Source organism: Penicillium cataractarum, assembly GCF_028827025.1.
Source record: "Penicillium cataractarum strain IBT 29864 chromosome Unknown utg000005l, whole genome shotgun sequence".
Lineage (NCBI taxonomy): Eukaryota > Fungi > Ascomycota > Eurotiomycetes > Eurotiales > Aspergillaceae > Penicillium > Penicillium cataractarum.
Window position 1 is genome coordinate 2,382,967 of NW_026622741.1, and position 16,987 is coordinate 2,399,953.

Here is a 16,987-nt window from a genome sequence, read left to right on the forward strand (position 1 = left end):
AAGATGCATTTTTTCATATAAAACAATGGACGCGAGGATTTCTCAAATAGCAAATCAGTATTTCAATGAGATACAATCATATTTATCCGATAGTTATCCAAAAAGCACAACCGATGGTATCTCCAGCGATGTTGAACTAAGCACTTACCGATCCTCCTTGGATTTGTGTGCTAGAACTTCTTTCTGATGCTTGGAGCTTATTCGCCCCTCATTGAAGCATCTTCACGGCTTCTTAGAACTGCTTCGGTGATGTTTGGTATCTCAATTCTCGGTATGGAAGTGCTCAATACTGCATCTGTCTAGTACCTACTCAACCAGGCAAAGACGAGCAACGGGCTCTGAGAATTCAGATATGGGGATGAACATCGATGCCGTCACACAACCAACCAGTATGACCGAAACCCCCACTGCCACAACGGCCATAATGCAAAAGGCTATGAAGGGCACTGAAATCGCCACTTTCCAAAATAATTCTAGCCATCTTCGCAGAACTGGTAAAATATGCGCTAGCGTTTCACGCAGTCGGTGAAACCTTTTCTTCCACATGTTGCTCGTAATATTTCCGGTATTCTCGTCATAATCGAAGATAGTGACGGCCTGATCATCAACGGTGGGAATATGAATGGTGGTTTCCCCTTCCGTGATGGATGTGTCAGGTAAGTTGGATGTACAGTCTCTGGATTTGTAGGATGGGGGGTATGAAGAGGATGGATAAGCCGGGAGGTTGGATTGATTCTGGGAATTCATAGCAGAGACATGATCTAAACAATCCCGGGGTTAGAGACATGGTTGAAACTCCTGCCCAGAAGCCTTTGAAGCGTATACCGGTGGAGTTATCCATTATTAGTATATCTGCGCGTTTAGTGTCGATTGCGTAATTAGACAGGAGGCATCACAATCATGAGTCGACATTCTGCAGTGAGAAAGGCCAAGAATGATCATGTCAGAAGCTCCTAGTCCTATTGTAGCTATATTCAGATCCATGGATTTACTTCTCTTTCGGAGACGTAACGGGTGTCGGGATTTGCACTTGGCTCCATGTCCAACCCCAATACAGATCCTGCCGCTCCCTAAAGGGACAGTGGCGACATATTATTTTATTTCTTCGTCAATAGAAAGGGAGTTTGATATGGATAATTGATTGCATTATCATTTCGCTTTCTCAGAGCCCGGACAGTCTCCTTCCGCAGACTCTGCAAGGCTGCCATTTGCAGCGCAGAAGGCTAGTCAACTATACGGTAATGAGATACAGCAAATGCTGAAGATATATGTTAGCGTACCCGACTCTTAATTAAGTTCCCGGGGATGTAATCCAGGCATCGCAAGAATCCGATCGTTCGCACGATGATAATAGCGTCACAAATACACGATCTTTACGTGACAATACTCGCTTGATCAGACACTAGGCCTAGCCTTCCTAAATCGAGTGGTGTAGATATTGGAATATCCGAAGACATGAAGATAAGGACTGGGGTAGTATCACAAGATCAGCAAACAAGGTGATTGATCGACAGAGTGACCTATCAATTACATAAATAGGCAAGCTTGTGTGTCCATCACCAACAGTAGACCTGCAAGTCCTGAGAGTGCGGAGGTGTTAAGCTAAGACTGGTTAGGAGTCAATTTTCTTTTTCTTTTGGATGTGAGCTGGCCACTTAGAGGCACTAAAATTTAGCCCTGAGCGTAGCTTCAATGCATTGCACCACCAGATGCTCACGCGGGCACTGCCTCATCCGGGGAGGGGGGAAGTAGAGGGTGGAGTCAGGAACAGGATTGTAGAGCCATCGGACCACAAAGGGAATGGACAGGGATGATGAGAGAAGCACTGTGGTTCGCCGGAAGAAATTCACCAAAAAAGAAGAAGTGTAAAGAGAGAAAAGAAGGAAGAGCAGGCATGACGTAGGGATCGGAGAAGTCTCGGGGCGCAGATCATGTGAAAAAGAAGTCTCCAGTTGGTCCCCTCATTCGCTTTTTCCGGGGTTCCCTTGGGACTCGATTTTCTGGCTCTGTTCCTTCTTTTCCTTTCACGCACATCTGGTCCTTCACTATGCCTCCTTTTCGCAATCTTCTCGGTCGGAAGGCCCAGCCCAATGGCCTCGAGTCCGATGGTTTCGACGAGGCCCATTTATCGCCAAACGGCCGCCCGGGGCCCGCTCCCATTACTATGCGCCGGAGTTGTGATGGCGAACAGCCTCCCGAGTACAAATTGAGTGGTACGTCTCGACGGGACTTGGATTCCGGGATGCAAGAGAAATCTACGCCAGTGGAATTGCATGCTAATCTCTACGGCTCCGATAGTGGTGAACGATAGTGGCGTTTACCTTCCGGTATATACTCCCTCACGATTGAACAATGCGACCGGCGACGCCAGAGGGAGGGGAAAAAGATACCGACTGACAGTGCATACATAGCCCTCACCCCCTGAGAAACAAAGCTTCTGGCACCGATACCCCGGCTCATCGCGATCGACAAACCATCGTGATCTTGTCGACGAGAATGAACCATTCTCCATATCCCGCGAATCATTCGATTCCTACCGCCGGTCATTTGTACACTCTCCCCAATTACCATACCTGGCCCGGCGGTCTACAAACCCATACTAATCTCTCGCAGGACATCTCTGCGCGGTCCCCAGTGATACACGCCGAAGCCGCGCCCTCCCGGACATCCCTAGACTCCCGCTTCTGCCGCATCAACTCCCCGTCCATGCGATCCACCAGTTTCGAACGGCCCGAACGCATGGAAGAGGAAGCCTTCGAGGATGTTGGTCTCAACGACGATGCCAAGCCCAAGAAAAAGGGTATTTTCGCACGATTTGGCGATTCATCTAACGACACCCAACAACCAGCGAACAAGTCGTCAACATCTTTCGGGTTCCACATCCCCGGCAGGAAGCGTGGACAGAGTGGGGTTGGATCGGAGTTGAGCGCCGTCAAGACACCAACGACTACTGTAGCGCCCGCCCTTGAAAATGGGGAATAACGGACGCCTTGAACATGCATGATAAGACGATCTTTTTTTTCGACATTGGGTTTGATTTCTCGGGGCGTTCGGGTTATCTGGGGTGGCCTGATCATTGACTCGGGCCACGGTCTTTTGTTTCTCGATGATATCCACTGGGCACGCAGCTGTCCTTCATGGATGCATGTTTCTATCGAGGATACACAGCCTTCGTTTCTTGTTCTTTCCTTGTATATTCTATCTTTTCTTTTGCCCTGACCATTGATCGAGGACTGGTTATAATGGCGGTACCGCAAGACCTAGTCCACTCGTTCCACATCATTTTGTTTAGAATTGGCTATATATATTGCCATATGAATCATGCGATTAATCATCATGATCAATAGTTCAATTTCTATTTGATACTTTTGTAGTTGAAAAGGCTTTTCCCTACAAGTCTAGAATGGAAATCTTGTTCGTTTCCGCCAAATCGGTGGCCCTTATCGGTGCAAACCCTGCAAACAACCGGCAAAAAAACTCCCTCCGCCTGCAATCAAAAAAATTATCCACCAGCACGCCGAGCATCTGCAGCTCGGAATCCCACGCACCTTTTTATCCCTACCTGGTCAAACGATAAAATCAGCGTCGCTGTGATCTATATTGACAATGGCCGGTGTCAAGCGTCGCGTCGATGGCGCCGAGGACCGCAATGGAAAGCGGAGCAAGAGTCAGGTCTCCGCACCAGTGAAGAAGTCCAAGACTGCTGCGCCAGAGAAGAAGAGTGCTGCTACTTCTTATAAGAAGGGCTCTAAGTCTGGCAAGTCCGACAAGAAGACCTCCAAGAAGAAGGTTCAACAGGAGGACTCTGAAGATGACGAGGACGACTTTGATATGGACGATCTTTCTTCGGATTCTGGAGACGACGATTTCGATACCCTGGATGCCACGGCCGACGATGTTGATATGGATGATGTGAGCGATGAAGACGAGGACAGTGAGGAAGCCGAGGAGAAGCCCGCCAAGTCGGACAAGAAGGATACCAATCAACAAAACGGCGAGGAGCCCAAGAGTACGTCCTTCTACCCGTCAGGGTTCCTGGCAATGAAATTTGACGAGACTAACACGCATAATGCTAATAGGCAGTAATTCTCGCGAGTCGCATCAAAAGCAAAAGGCCCTCCAGCAGGAGCGCAAGGCCGCCAAGCCCAACGCCGACATGATCGCCCGCTCGAAGAAGCTCTGGGAGCAGCTGCGCCGCAAGTCCCACGTCCCTCTGGAACAACGCAAGAAGCTCATCAAGGAGCTGTTCGAGATTATCACCGGCCGTGTCCGCGACTTCGTGTTCAAGCACGACTCCGTCCGAGTCATCCAGACTGCCCTGAAGTACGGTAACCTGGAACAACGCAAGATGATTGCGCAGGAGTTGAAGGGCAGCTACAAGGAGCTGGCGCAGAGCCGCTACGCCAAGTTCCTGGTTGGCAAGTTGATTGTACACGGTGATGCAGAGACCCGCGACCTCATCATTCCCGAGTTCTACGGACACGTCAAGCGTTTGATCCGCCACCCGGAGGCATCCTGGATTCTGGACGATATCTACCGCACAGTTGCATCCAAGGAGCAGCGCCGACGGATTCTGCGTGAGTGGTACGGTCCCGAGTTTGCCATTTTCCAAGACGACAAGGAGACTTCGGATTTGGCCAAGATCTTGGAGGCACACCCCGAGAAGCGGGGACCTATCATGCACTTCTTGCATGAGCTCATCAACCACATGGTTCAGAAGAAGACCACTGGTTTCACTCTTTTGCACGATGCCATGTTGCAATACTTCCTCAGCACAAAGCCCGGTAGCAGCGAGGCTAACGAGTTCATTGAGTTGCTCAAGGGCGACGAGGAGGGCGATCTGGTGAAGAACTTGGCTTTCACCGCGTCCGGCTCCCGTCTGATGTCTCTGAGTCTCGCTTATGCCAACGCCAAGGACCGTAAGCTGCTGCTACGGTTCTACAGGGATACCGTCAAGGTGATGGCGGGTGATGTGAACGGTCACATGGTGCTCCTTGCCGCATACGAAGTAATTGATGACACGAAACTGAGCGGCAAGTCCATCTTCCCAGAACTTCTCAACCAGAACGATGCCGAGGAGGCTCGTAACGAGGAGCTGCTCCTCCAGGTGAACGACCTGGTTGCTCGTGTTGCCGTCCTGTTCCCCTTCGCGGGCGACCGCGCCAAGTGGCTTCTTCCCGAGGCCGACCTGGAGGTGTTGAAGGAGATTCGTGAGATCCGGAAAGAAACCTCGAAGAAGGATCCCGCTATTCGTCGCAGCGAGTTGGCTGCGGCCGCCTCTCCCACTCTCCTCGCCTTTATTGCTGCCCGTGCCGAGGCTCTTCTGGAGACCTCCTTCGGCTGCCAGTTCATCGGCGAGGTTCTCTTCGAGTCTACCGGTGACAAGAGTGCTGCCCTGGAGGCCGTCGCCAACGCTGCCAAGACCGAGTCCGAGAAGCGCGATTCCGCCGCCTTTGGCCGTCTCCTCAAGTCCCTCGTGCAGGGTGGTCGTTACAACCCCGCCACCAAGTCCGTGGAGAAGGTATCTCCGGCCTTGAACTTCCACGATCTGCTATATGAGCAGATCCGTGATGAGGTCGTGGAGTGGGCTACCGGCCCCAACACCTTTGTGATCGTTGCGATGGCCGAGTCGGACGACTTCAAGGGTAAGGCCGAGTTGCTCAAGACTCTTAAGAAGAACAAGAAGGCCCTGACGCAGGCTTCGGAGTCTGGCAAGGGTGAGAAGAAGGCCGGACCTGCAGCTAGCGGTGCCAAGCTGCTGCTTGAGAAGCTATAGATTATGGGCATTTTGGGCATTGGCTTGATGATGTTTTCTTGTTACTGTTTGAAAGGGCGTTTTCTTTTCTCCATGGATGTCGAGTATTTTGTAGTATGTACAAACGGAGTCCCGAATCAAAAGCATAAAAGCATTTTATTCTGATGATGATCTCTATGGAAGCATGTTATGATGATAGTTGTGTTAATTGTCTCCGTAGTTCATGAAGTTTTCATCTAGTTAGTTACTCCGTATACTCTGGAAGCCAGGGACTTTTTATTGCGATGGCACCTGTAATTCCTTTGGTTCTTCTAATTCCTCCAATCATCCAATCATCCCCATGAAATTAGTCTCCACTCGGTGGTGGATTCCCGTGGATTGCATCCGCGGGATCTCAGGGGTTCGTTCCATTCAAAATGGTTATTCTTAGGTTCAAGTCCGAAGATTGGGCTGAAACAAGAGGTATCCTTGCTTCTCAGCTTGCAGCTATTGCAGCGGTATCATCGTGCATATGCCCCTTGTACGACGTTTATCTGAGCTATGAGATACGAGCTACTGTACGAAGCTGGGGCATGTCCACTATTTGCTTAAACCAAAATCGTCGTTACTATTGGCCACTGTAAGCACGGGCGCTCTAGACTCCTTCGGTGGAGGTGTAATTAAACGGACGAGCTAAGAACTCTATGAGCTTCTCCTGCACGAACACAATGCCTTGTTGACTTGGGCATCTTTTGTGACTCGTATACTTCCCAACCCACACCGACTACTTTCTCTCCCAACCTAATCTCCTTCACCCACCAACCATTCTGCTTTTCGACCCATCAATCTATAACGACAAAAAGACTCAACTCTCTCTTAGCCAACGGCACACGAATATCTTCAACCGCACCCTTCCTAAACGGGCAATGATCACGGCACGCTAAACCGCATCCACCGCGTGCCCGTTAGGGGCAACTTTTTCAGGGTACAAACAGACCGAAACCCGAGACTCGACGAACTAACTCACGGGAACTACTTGTCTTCCTCTCTCCTCTCCTTTTTACCTCTTTTCTCCTCTTCAACCGTCACACGCAATTCCAAGGCCCCGGGCCTTCCCCCCATCACGCATGCCCTCCCTCACTCTGACCGACCCGGACATGATCCTGCCGTATGACGGCAGCGAGCGCGAATCCCAAACTCCCTCCCCCGCCCTCCCAACTCGTCTACCTGACCAACTTAAATGCCCGCTACAACGCCGCCGATCATGCCGGCTCCGCGCGCCCCAAGAAAAATTTTTCTCGCCATCGCTCCCACGACGACAGTCGTCGCTTGTCCGATATTGGGGAGGAAATGTCGCCCGCGCGGTCTGAGGTCTTTGACGATGCTCAAGCTTCGCAGCACCAGCAGCAGAGGCACGCGCAGGGGTCAAGAGGTTCGCCTCTTCCAAGGAGTCGGAGTCAATTGGCCATATCGGAGAATCAGGATTCTGGGAATGCGGCGCGGAGTAATAGCTCCAGCTCGACGGTGAGTGCGCGAAGCGGGTGCACCTCGGGAGAGGCGTCTTCGCCGCAGACTGCGCCGGAGACGTCGCCCAATGTCAATGCGGTGGAGAGCGCAAACAAGAATGGTACCGGGGATGGAGTCAAGACGGGCACTGGATTGCCTGATAGCAGCATTGTTGCATCTGCTGTCAAGGGTAAGGGTCCTGGGGAAGAGTTCTCGTCGGCGATCTTGAGCAGTGAGGCGGAGAGGATTCTTGAGAATGCAAAGAAGCGTCTGACGGTATGTGGAGAGACCTGCCATTGCAAAAATGCGAGACCAAGCATTGGAATATTCCAGTGCGAAGCTGACGTGTTTCACAGTTGATGGAGGGTAATTTGAATCGCGCACGCTCGGCGGTGCGTCTAACGCCTTCACCTTCGCCGTCTGCGCCGGGTAGTACCTCGCCTATGGGTTTGCACCCGGGTGGATTGTATCGGTCGATTTCGAAAGCTGATCGCAAGGGATCGGCTCTGCGACGCCAGTCCTTCGTTCCGTCGCAAGATGGCTCGACTAATCGGCATTCGCGCGTGCATAGCGAAACCAATTTCCCGGCTGAATCGAGCTTGTCGTCGGATACGAAGCGAGTGTCTCGGTCGGTCTCAGCGATGGGATCAAGTAGCACGTCCAACTTTCACAATGACGACCGGTCTTTTCGGTATGAACCTACGCGGTCGTATCTCACGCATCGCGCGTCGATCTCGTCCATCCGACCCCCGCATTTACTCCAAATACAATCGCCTAAGTCAGCGCAGTCTCCAGTCTCTGCCGGATCTCCCGTCATCCAGTCTCCCGTCATCCGTGAAGATAGCTCATCCTGCTCCTCGCCGAGAGGTTTGGGCATTTTGTCCGAGGACGACTCCAAATCCAATGGAGGTGACTTCAGCCCTGTCTATAGCTCGTTCGGCCCGCCCAGCCGTGCACAGTCGCAGTTGCAAGTGCGCGACCTTCAGTACCAGATGAAGGGTCTTCACATCAAGATCTCCTCGCTCAAGGTGCGCACACAAGAAGATAATATGCGACGTCGCAGCTTGCAAAGTCTGCGCACGCCTAGTCCTTTGACTGCCGCGGACCCTTGGTATCAGAATGGGCTTGAGGTTCGTGACGGACGCAGCAGTCGTGGGTCAAATCCTCGACGAGACGGGAGCTCGGAATATGTACGCGAAACTCAATCCCGACAGTATACGGAGACTGCCTCGAAGGATCGCAAGGGGTCTTATAATCATGAGCGTATCGATGATAGCCCCGTTGAGCAGAGCCCCCATCTCGCGCAAGGCACAGGCGAATCGTGGCAGGGTCATGACATTGACTACGATGGCCGTGAGTCTGCAGCAGAGACCATGTACGAGGATGCCGAGGAGGGCGATTACTATGACGACGGCGATATTGACCGAGAAGCGCTGAATGAGATTCTGCGTGAACCACTCGATGCAGACCTAGCCACGCCCCACGAGGAACGTGAAGATGCCTTTGATTACGAGCATTTCATTCTTCACAGTGCTTTGGGCAATTTCTCGCAGCAGATGCGTCATGATAGCGTCAGCTCTCATGGCTCCGTTGAGACAACGCGACCCACGCACTCGGTGCGACACTCGCGCACCAACAGTTCTCTTTCTGCCTCGACCGATGCTACGTTTGCTACGGCTACCGAGGGTGAGCCGATGCCCGATGATGAGGACGACATTCTATACTGGGATCGCAAATTCAACCATGAACTGCGTCACCGCCACCACGGTCAACACGCCAATGCTGCCATTGAAACAGACCGCTCCGCAACGCCCCGTGGTTCCCGAGAAGACACAAATGCCACTCCAGTGGAAGTTCAGCAATCTCCCGCACGAAGCGTGGATATGACTGGTCGCTCAACGGCCGGCTCTGCGACGCCGACATCGCTTGTTTCTTCGCTTGTCTCGACGGTGCGCGCAGCATCTAGTCCGCACCCGGGCTCTGCGACTCCCACTGCGGGCGGTATCAATGATGATGACACCCAGATGCTGGAGCAGCTCTTCTCGAGTCTTGGAAAGGTCTGCATGGACCTTCAAGCCATCACGACCTCGCCGGATCCAGACTCCAAGGCTGCACGTGTCCTGCGTCGACGATTAGATGCTGCACGGAGAGTCCTTGATGGTGAACTCGATGCTTAATTTATACTAATATGCGGATGATTTCTGCTATGGACTGCGTTTCCAGGTTTGATTACTTTTTGGCAGCCCCTTCTGTTCCTGTACATTCTCCTTGTTTTCCTTCCCTTTTTTGTTCTTTTTCTTTTCCTTTGCCTTCATGATACCTTCTTTTTCTTCCATGATACCCAATGTCTTTCTCTACACTTTTTATCAGACTTTATTTCTTCGTGCTCGATTATCATCCATGTCAATAGTAATGTTTACTATACGATTATATTGAACTTGTTTATTTCCTACGCTTTCACACAACCTTAATGTTGAAAAGTATTTCTCTCCAGTTAAAATAGGACATATTATAGGGCCCATAGTCCCCAAATACTATAAATCCCCTTCGCTAATCACAATCCAGCTATAAGTAAAGAATCACGCGCTCGTGGCGGATCTCCTCGAGCCCCACCACCATAAAACGCGTACGGCAAATGAAGCGCAGCACAGCACCGATCCACCAGAGAAACTCCCCCATAATTCAAGATTCATCATAAGCGCATACCTCTTGACCACGACGCGACCACGTTTATCTAATCGCGATCTATCAAAGATCCTCCCTCGTGGTGGCGCAGATAAACTACGCAGGTGGTTCCCCCCTTTTTTTGCCCCGCGGTTCCCCCTCCACGTTCCGATTTGATCGCCGGTTCGACGCGATAAGCAGAGCCTGTCGCTGCGATTCTCTGTACGAACAGTGCACCAGCTGAACCCACAGATATTCAGTAAGATTATATAGATAGACGCGATTCTTCATTATTTTGGATTATACTGATAGCGTCTCCAGATCCAAATACTCTCATCAGCGCGAGGTGCGAAACACCTACTCCAGTTCCAACCCCGGAGAAAAAAAAAACATTGAAATCGTATCACCATCAAGTGCCTGATTCGCGCAACGTCTACTGGGATATTTGATATCCAGGATATCCAAGGGGAGATAATACAAACTCTCAACCTGCCACTTTTTCTATTTCTTTCAACATCGATATCCACATCGCCATGAACAAACCACAACACCCGCAACCCTCCCGCCGCCTCCTCATCTTCCAGGAGACGCGCAACCCACACAACACCGCAGAAGTCCTCTACCTCCCCGTCAACAAACTCGGTCTGCCCATTTGCGGCGATGGCCCAGACCTACCATCGATTCTGGAACTGCCTTTACGCATTTTGAAGGTTTTCACTGATATTTTCAATCAGCCAAAGTACAAGGGGTGGTATGTTGAACCTTTCCTTCAATGTAACCTAGTTCCTATTGTTTTGCAGCCAAGCTAACCCTATATTTCTCTTTTGTGGGTGGCAGGGCTGTCCTTTCTGCGGGTCGTTATCATGATACTTCCGAGGAAGGAAAGTTCTATGCGGTTATTTTGGAACAGAGTGTTGTCCCGGGGCAGCAGGGATCCGGGCAGGGGACGATGGATTTGGGGACTGTGACGCCTTGAGGGATAGAGATGGGGGTTAAAGTTAAGGAGGATGTTTTTTTTTGTATTTTGGCTTTTGTATTATTTTACTTTTCTTGTTGTGATTCCTGCGAATGAAGGTTGTATGATCTTTTTAGATTGGAAGGTCTGGAATAGATACCAAGTCGACACGTTACTACTTTCGATGATTTGATATATAGCTTCCAGCTAAGAAAGAAGCCCAAGTCGTTTTACTTTTCCCATATAATATAAGCTCAGACTCGGGGTTCTTGTTAACTGTAAGCAAAGCGGGAACAAGTGAGAGATGTAGTCACTAGACTGCTTGTGCCCTGTTCCAACCATCGATGAGAACTTAAATGAGCGTCTCGATTGTAAACCGTAGCTTAACGGATAGATAGATACGGGGATACCCGGACATCTTCCTAACAGAGCTGGCTAGGTCCACAGTGGCGATCACTTGCGAGTCTAGGGAGCCTTTTATGCTGCCTGAGCACACCACCAACGTGCGAGCCTTACACTAGTAAATTTAGCCTGCCAGTTTGTCCAGGTTTGACCCGGCGTCAGCGATCATCTATATGGATAGGAAGAGGCGGCTCCTATGGCCCCAAATTAAGGGGTTGGCTGCGAGTTTAGTGTTTAGGAAAGTGGAAGATTTCGATATCCTGAGCTCTCAACTTTGTTCAGATACACTAAAAGCTGGTACAAAATAACACTATCATATTATAAGCTAGGACAATCATATGATTCCTATTGAGTCAGGGAAAGACCACCCAGTCGATTGAATCCTCAACAAGATCACCAGACAGTGATAGCAGAGGAGCCACTGCTTCCCCAAAGACCCTCAGTAGAAAGAATCTGATAGCAGTAGGAAGACGCATCAAAAGTACCCAAGCTCATTCCATGGGATGCCCAAGCATTAAAGTGGTTCGAGGTGGTGATAGTTCCTCCAACCCGAGGAGTGGTTCGAATAGACTAGTATTGAGTGAAGTTCGCAGTGCCAATGATGGAACCTGCATTCTCACGAGGCGCAGTGTAGATATTGTAGGTGCCGCCATCAGAGTCAACCGAGCCCATGTAAGTGAACCCAGCACTTGCATCTGTGCTAGGGTCGGTAGCGTAGGAGTCGGTGATGTAGTATTCGATCAGGGGATTGACCGTCCAGCCATAGACACTCAGAAGAGCATTTCCGGCAGTTGGGGTGAAGCTGCCCGAGTAGTTGATAGTTCTGAGATTTGTCAGTACGCAAAGCCTGCAGCTCATTGTTTATGATTCGGGGATCAAGTACCTGTCGCTACCGGGCATCCATCCCTTTCCAGCAGTGAAGTCTGCAACATCGGACCAATCGATAGAGTATCCACCGACATCGTAGTTCTCGTAGTCAATGGTACCCTGGCCTGCGGTCCAGTAGGAATAGTAATAACCATTGTTATCACCACCGCCTGGCGGGACGGATCGCTCAGCGACAGACTTTTTGGCCAGAGGAAGGTCCTCAGCTGGGGCTGCGTAGGAGCCGACTATGGCAGAGCCCAAAAGAAGAATGGAGGACAGGATAGGCATGTTAAAAGATTTGACGATGATTCACGACTTGGCAGAGAATGGTGATCTCGAAAGTGCTGGTTGAGATCTTTTTCGAGGCACATCTTCTTGTTTATATAACTTCTACTCTACATTAGACTTTATTCATCGCGTAACATCGAAGAAGAGACTACACACCAATTGCCTACAAATTGATCTCAAGGGATGCAATATCCGGGGAATATGGAGTGTGGGGTTGCAAAATCTGGGGATATTCCAGCACTAACTTGTTACTGTGGAGGTGGTGAAGCTACACTGTAACCCTGAAACGGAGAAACTCAAGTTCAGACCGAATTCATCCAAAATAGAGCCACGCAGAAGCTCAGACCGGGAAAGTATAATTGACTTTGCTAGTCTCGTCCGGCATTCCCCTAGCTTAATATCTTCACGGCTAAAGTGGAAACCAACCAATCGGACGAGGTTGTATATAAGCCCGAGTCCATCGGCTCGTCGGCAACCCTCACGTGGCTACTATCGGAATGAGATTATTTTCCGTGGTAAACCACCTTCTATCACCAAATTCACTCTCATTTTGTCAGCGGATAATTCACCCTGTGCATTTTCATTTGCTTCCTCGTTTATTCTGACAGCGTGAAAGCTCCGCTCGTTTGAAAAGCAATTCTCGGTCCCTGCCAAGATCAAAATGTGAAGACCCTGCGTATATGCCGTGGCGTGATCTCGCTAAAAGAAGAATAATCTACTACGTATTTAGATTTACTGCTGACACCGAGAATAGTGTTAGAGCAGGTCTAGAAAGCGACCGTTGAAGGTCCACTTCGTAGCACCCTTTATAGCGGAATACTAATCTTTTCCATCGGCTGATTGCCCAGATAAAGGCTCTTCACCCGTAAATCGGCATCAACGTGCGACGGTAACCTACTTGGAGTGGATCATAGTCCAAAGGACCTGGGCAAGATTCATGAATTCACACAGAGAAGTGGCATTTGACGTATTGAGTAGATCCAGATTTTCATTTGTTTCATGGCCCATCGCATGAGATTTATGAGTATTCACAAGCACAACTTGAAGTCTAATCCTCAAAACTTTGACCGTTCTTAAAATTGATAGGTCCCATTCACATATGGGACTAAGAAACATGAGGTTTCCACAAAGACTCCGGTAGATTATTGTTTTCGATGTCAAAAATGCCTGGTAGTATGCAAGGGAGATTTTCGGACCGTAGCGCCGGGTACCGGTCTCGGATTGTTTGAAGTAGTACCTCATACCAAGCCTTGTATCCCTGGCCATTCAAGTGAACACCATCGGTGAAGAGGTTGCTCGGTTGCTCATGATGCGAGAAAGCCTCCCACAAGTTCACGATCGGTACACTTAGCGCTTCGGCTACACTACAGGCGGCCTCGGAGTAAAGTTGACTCCTCGAGCTCAAGCCACTGAGTAGACTCTCTTCGCCACTGCTAGCGATTGCCGGCGCCACAAGGATAACGGGAATTTTTCGTGATTGAGCTCTCGAGACAATAAACTTCAAGTTCTCCGCATAGCGCTCGACAGGAACGTGCTGCTGGGTACAGCTCACATCGGCAGCATCATTGGCGCCGAAAAAGATGGTGATGAGACGGATTTCATGGCCACCTGCTATCTCCATATCAAGGATGGGATCGAGGAGGTGGCGCCCGTGCTCGGTGTTGTAGCCACCGTATCCATGGGTGATGACCTGTAGTCTGCGAAGATACTCGTGTTGAAGAGCAGGAGCCAGGCTAAAGCCATGTTCCTGATTTGAGCTCAATTCGGTGATTGAATCTCCAAAAAGCACGATCTTATCGAGTGGTGCTAGCGGCGGCATTTCTAAGCGATCAAGGGGGGAGAGCCAAAAGTCAAAATTATTAACAGAAGCGTGCTCGTGTCGCCAGATGAATTCTATGGAATATGTCTATTTAACTACCGCCAGCGGGGACTGACGGACTTGGAAAGTTAAAAACCAAAACTGACTCAAGTTTACTCAAACAGCCGCTAAACAAGTTTGGGTAAACGAGCGGCCGTTTAGCCCCGGGAAAGGAAGCTGAGTTGTAACAAGCAACGCGGAACCACGGCTTAGCTTTCCCCACGGGGTGTTCGGGCCTTACTGGGGAAGCATTGCACTCCACAGAGTTAAACAATTGTGATAGCGTCCTGCAGATTATTGAACAGGATAAAGTCTGCCTAGAATCTCAGTAAAAGCAAGACAGATTCAGAAAGATAGCTTTTCTCTACACCTATCCTGTCAAAATACGCCTCGTATAAGACTTTGGCTACAGTCGTTGCCATCCTCGACAACAATGGCGGAAATTCATGATGTCAAACCAGTTGTCGAACATGTCAGTCAGAGCCCAACCGTCGACAATGATGACGATCACGACGACAAAGAGAAGTTCGGCCTTCACGAGGTCACTGTGGAGGGCTCCGAGGCGCTCAAAGCCGCAATCGAGAAAGAACCTCCGCAGAAATGGCACCGACGTTCACTGCAGCTCTATGCTTGCGTTGGCGTTGCTTTTCTTGTTTCAACCATCCAAGGTTACGATGGCAGTTTGATGGGCAATATGCTTGTCATGCCAGCCTTCCAGAAAGAGTTCGGTGCGTCCATCGTGGGCATCAAGGCAGGCTATATTTCCGCCATGATTACGATTGGCGGTGCATCTGCTCTTCCATTTGTTGGACCAGCAATTGATACCTGGGGCCGTCGTGTCGGCATGGCCATTGGCTGCTTCTTGGTCAGTGCCGGTGCTATCATTGAAGGAACATCCGGAATATCAGGCTCCCTAGGCCAGTATCTTGCCGGGCGTTTCTTGATCGGCTTTGGAAACAGCATTGCAGCTTCCGCGGCGCCAATCTACGTCGTCGAGCTCGCGCATCCAGCCTACCGTGGACCCTTGACTGGCCTATACAATACCCTCTGGAATGTGGGTGGAATCCTTGCTGCCGCTACCCTCCGAGCTGGTCAGAATTATGAAGGAAATAAGGCCTGGCTCATCCCAACTTGGGTTCAGCTGCTCATGCCAGGAATTGTTCTCTGCGCCGTCTTTTTCCTCCCCGAGTCTCCACGTTGGCTCTATAGCAGAGGGCACACCGAGAAAGCGTCTGCTATTATCGCCAAATATCACGGTCTTGACAATCCAGATTCGGTTTATCTGAGTCTCCAGTTGAAGGAGTACGCTGCCGGCCTCAAGACCGATGGTGCGGATAAGCGCTGGTGGGACTATCGCTCCCTCTTCCGGGACCGTGCCTCGCGCTATCGAGTGATGTGCAACTTGATGGTGGCTGTTTGGTCCCAGTGGTGCGGCGTTGGCTTCACTGGATACTTCATGCCTGCGTTCCTCAAGACTGCCGGCGTCACCGATCCGATTACTATCCTCAACATCAACCTGGGTACCTCTTTTGTCGGTGTGTTCGTATCCATGACTGGTGCCTCCTTGGTGGAGAGAATCGGCCGCCGGAGGCTATTCTACCGAATTCTGCTCATCATCGCCTTCTGGTGGGTCATTATCACGATCGCCGCTGCTATCTACAGCGAGACTGGCAGCAAGGGAGCGGGCTATGCCGCAATTCTGTTCGTCAACATTTTCGGAGTTACCTATGCATTTGGAATCACACCACTGCAATCTCTCTATCCTGTTGAGGTACTCAGCTACGAGCAGCGTGCTAAAGGCATGGCATTCTCTGGTCTCATTCTCAACGCGGCCATCATGGTCAACCAATTTGGCATGCCAGTCGCTATTCAGGTACTTGATTGGAAGCTCTACTTTATCTTCATTGCCTGGTGTCTCGTTGAAGCTGCTACCGTGTTCCTTTTCATGGTTGAAACAAAGGGGCGCACTTTGGAGGAGTTGGATGAAATCTTTGAAGCACCGAACCCCCGAAAGGCGTCTACACAGAAGAAAAGAGTTATGTTGGATGGGACTTCAAATGTCCTGAACGTTGAGGCCGTTTCGTAATGTCTTCACTTTTAGTGCGGACATGACCAAGGAGAGGTTGAGATGAGTCTTGGATAATCTGTTCTGTCAATGAATAGCATACTTGAGCTCGTAGTGCAGTGTGGGTTAAAGTAGTGTGTTGTTGGTAGCTGTGGAAATCCCTATGATTTTTTTTGATTTATTCTATCAATATCAATTGTCTATTGTATCGCTTTCCACAGCAATTGAAGCTATCATCTTTACCCTCCCCAGTCCATCTCCCATGGTATTCCCCATGGTCAAATTGAAGAATTTTCGCCTATGGGTCAAGATTGTGCGCAACATCAAACGCTCCTATCTGGACCGATGATTGTTTCTCGTCGATTTTCATAGAGGCAATTTTTGATTTCTTTTGAATTAACTGCAGCAAAGTATAACTAGCTATACCAAGAAATTCAGTAATTCTAAATAATACTCTCTTCACCCAGGCGTTCTGATATTTCTCATTATTGTTATTATGCTCCTAGACTGAATGGTCGCACAAATCTAGTGTGAAATAACTCCTACACACCGCCCTTAACCATATCTCTACTTTTAATAATCAGACCACTTTCTAAGAAACAATAGTACGAATCAGGAGTATTGAGTTTTTTCTCATTAAAAGGTTGT

At 49.8% G+C, this 16,987-nt stretch overlaps 7 protein-coding genes across 7 annotated transcripts; 5 read left to right on the forward strand and 2 right to left on the reverse strand.

Annotated features, from left to right (window-relative positions):
* Window positions 1-2,047: 2,047 nt before the first annotated feature.
* N7496_006532 (uncharacterized protein) lies at window positions 2,048-2,982 on the forward strand (the record flags this gene model as incomplete). Its single annotated transcript, XM_056699461.1, has 4 exons — window positions 2,048-2,213; window positions 2,299-2,327; window positions 2,412-2,549; window positions 2,614-2,982. The coding sequence occupies 4 exons, from the start codon at window positions 2,048-2,050 to the stop codon at window positions 2,980-2,982; spliced, it is 702 nt and encodes a 233-aa protein (XP_056554874.1).
* Window positions 2,983-3,606: 624 nt separating this feature from the next.
* N7496_006533 (uncharacterized protein) lies at window positions 3,607-5,776 on the forward strand (the record flags this gene model as incomplete). Its single annotated transcript, XM_056699462.1, has 2 exons — window positions 3,607-4,009; window positions 4,080-5,776. The coding sequence occupies 2 exons, from the start codon at window positions 3,607-3,609 to the stop codon at window positions 5,774-5,776; spliced, it is 2,100 nt and encodes a 699-aa protein (XP_056554875.1).
* Window positions 5,777-6,904: 1,128 nt separating this feature from the next.
* N7496_006534 (uncharacterized protein) lies at window positions 6,905-9,417 on the forward strand (the record flags this gene model as incomplete). Its single annotated transcript, XM_056699463.1, has 2 exons — window positions 6,905-7,516; window positions 7,597-9,417. 2 exons carry the CDS (start codon window positions 6,905-6,907, stop codon window positions 9,415-9,417), a joined length of 2,433 nt encoding a protein of 810 aa, XP_056554876.1.
* Window positions 9,418-10,437: 1,020 nt separating this feature from the next.
* On the forward strand, window positions 10,438-10,880 carry N7496_006535 (uncharacterized protein; the record flags this gene model as incomplete). The annotated part of the gene is made up of 2 exons (XM_056699464.1): window positions 10,438-10,655; window positions 10,742-10,880. 2 exons carry the CDS (start codon window positions 10,438-10,440, stop codon window positions 10,878-10,880), a joined length of 357 nt encoding a protein of 118 aa, XP_056554877.1.
* A 951-nt stretch (window positions 10,881-11,831) lies between these two features.
* Window positions 11,832-12,416, reverse strand: N7496_006536 (glycoside hydrolase family 11 protein; the record flags this gene model as incomplete). The annotated part of the gene is made up of 2 exons (XM_056699465.1): window positions 11,832-12,084; window positions 12,145-12,416. The coding sequence occupies 2 exons, from the start codon at window positions 12,414-12,416 to the stop codon at window positions 11,832-11,834; spliced, it is 525 nt and encodes a 174-aa protein (XP_056554878.1).
* Window positions 12,417-13,521: 1,105 nt separating this feature from the next.
* N7496_006537 (SGNH/GDSL hydrolase family protein) lies at window positions 13,522-14,235 on the reverse strand (the record flags this gene model as incomplete). Its single annotated transcript, XM_056699466.1, has 1 exon — window positions 13,522-14,235. The coding sequence occupies one exon, from the start codon at window positions 14,233-14,235 to the stop codon at window positions 13,522-13,524; it is 714 nt and encodes a 237-aa protein (XP_056554879.1).
* A 472-nt stretch (window positions 14,236-14,707) lies between these two features.
* Window positions 14,708-16,360, forward strand: N7496_006538 (uncharacterized protein; the record flags this gene model as incomplete). The annotated part of the gene is made up of 1 exon (XM_056699467.1): window positions 14,708-16,360. The coding sequence occupies one exon, from the start codon at window positions 14,708-14,710 to the stop codon at window positions 16,358-16,360; it is 1,653 nt and encodes a 550-aa protein (XP_056554880.1).
* Window positions 16,361-16,987: the final 627 nt, after the last annotated feature.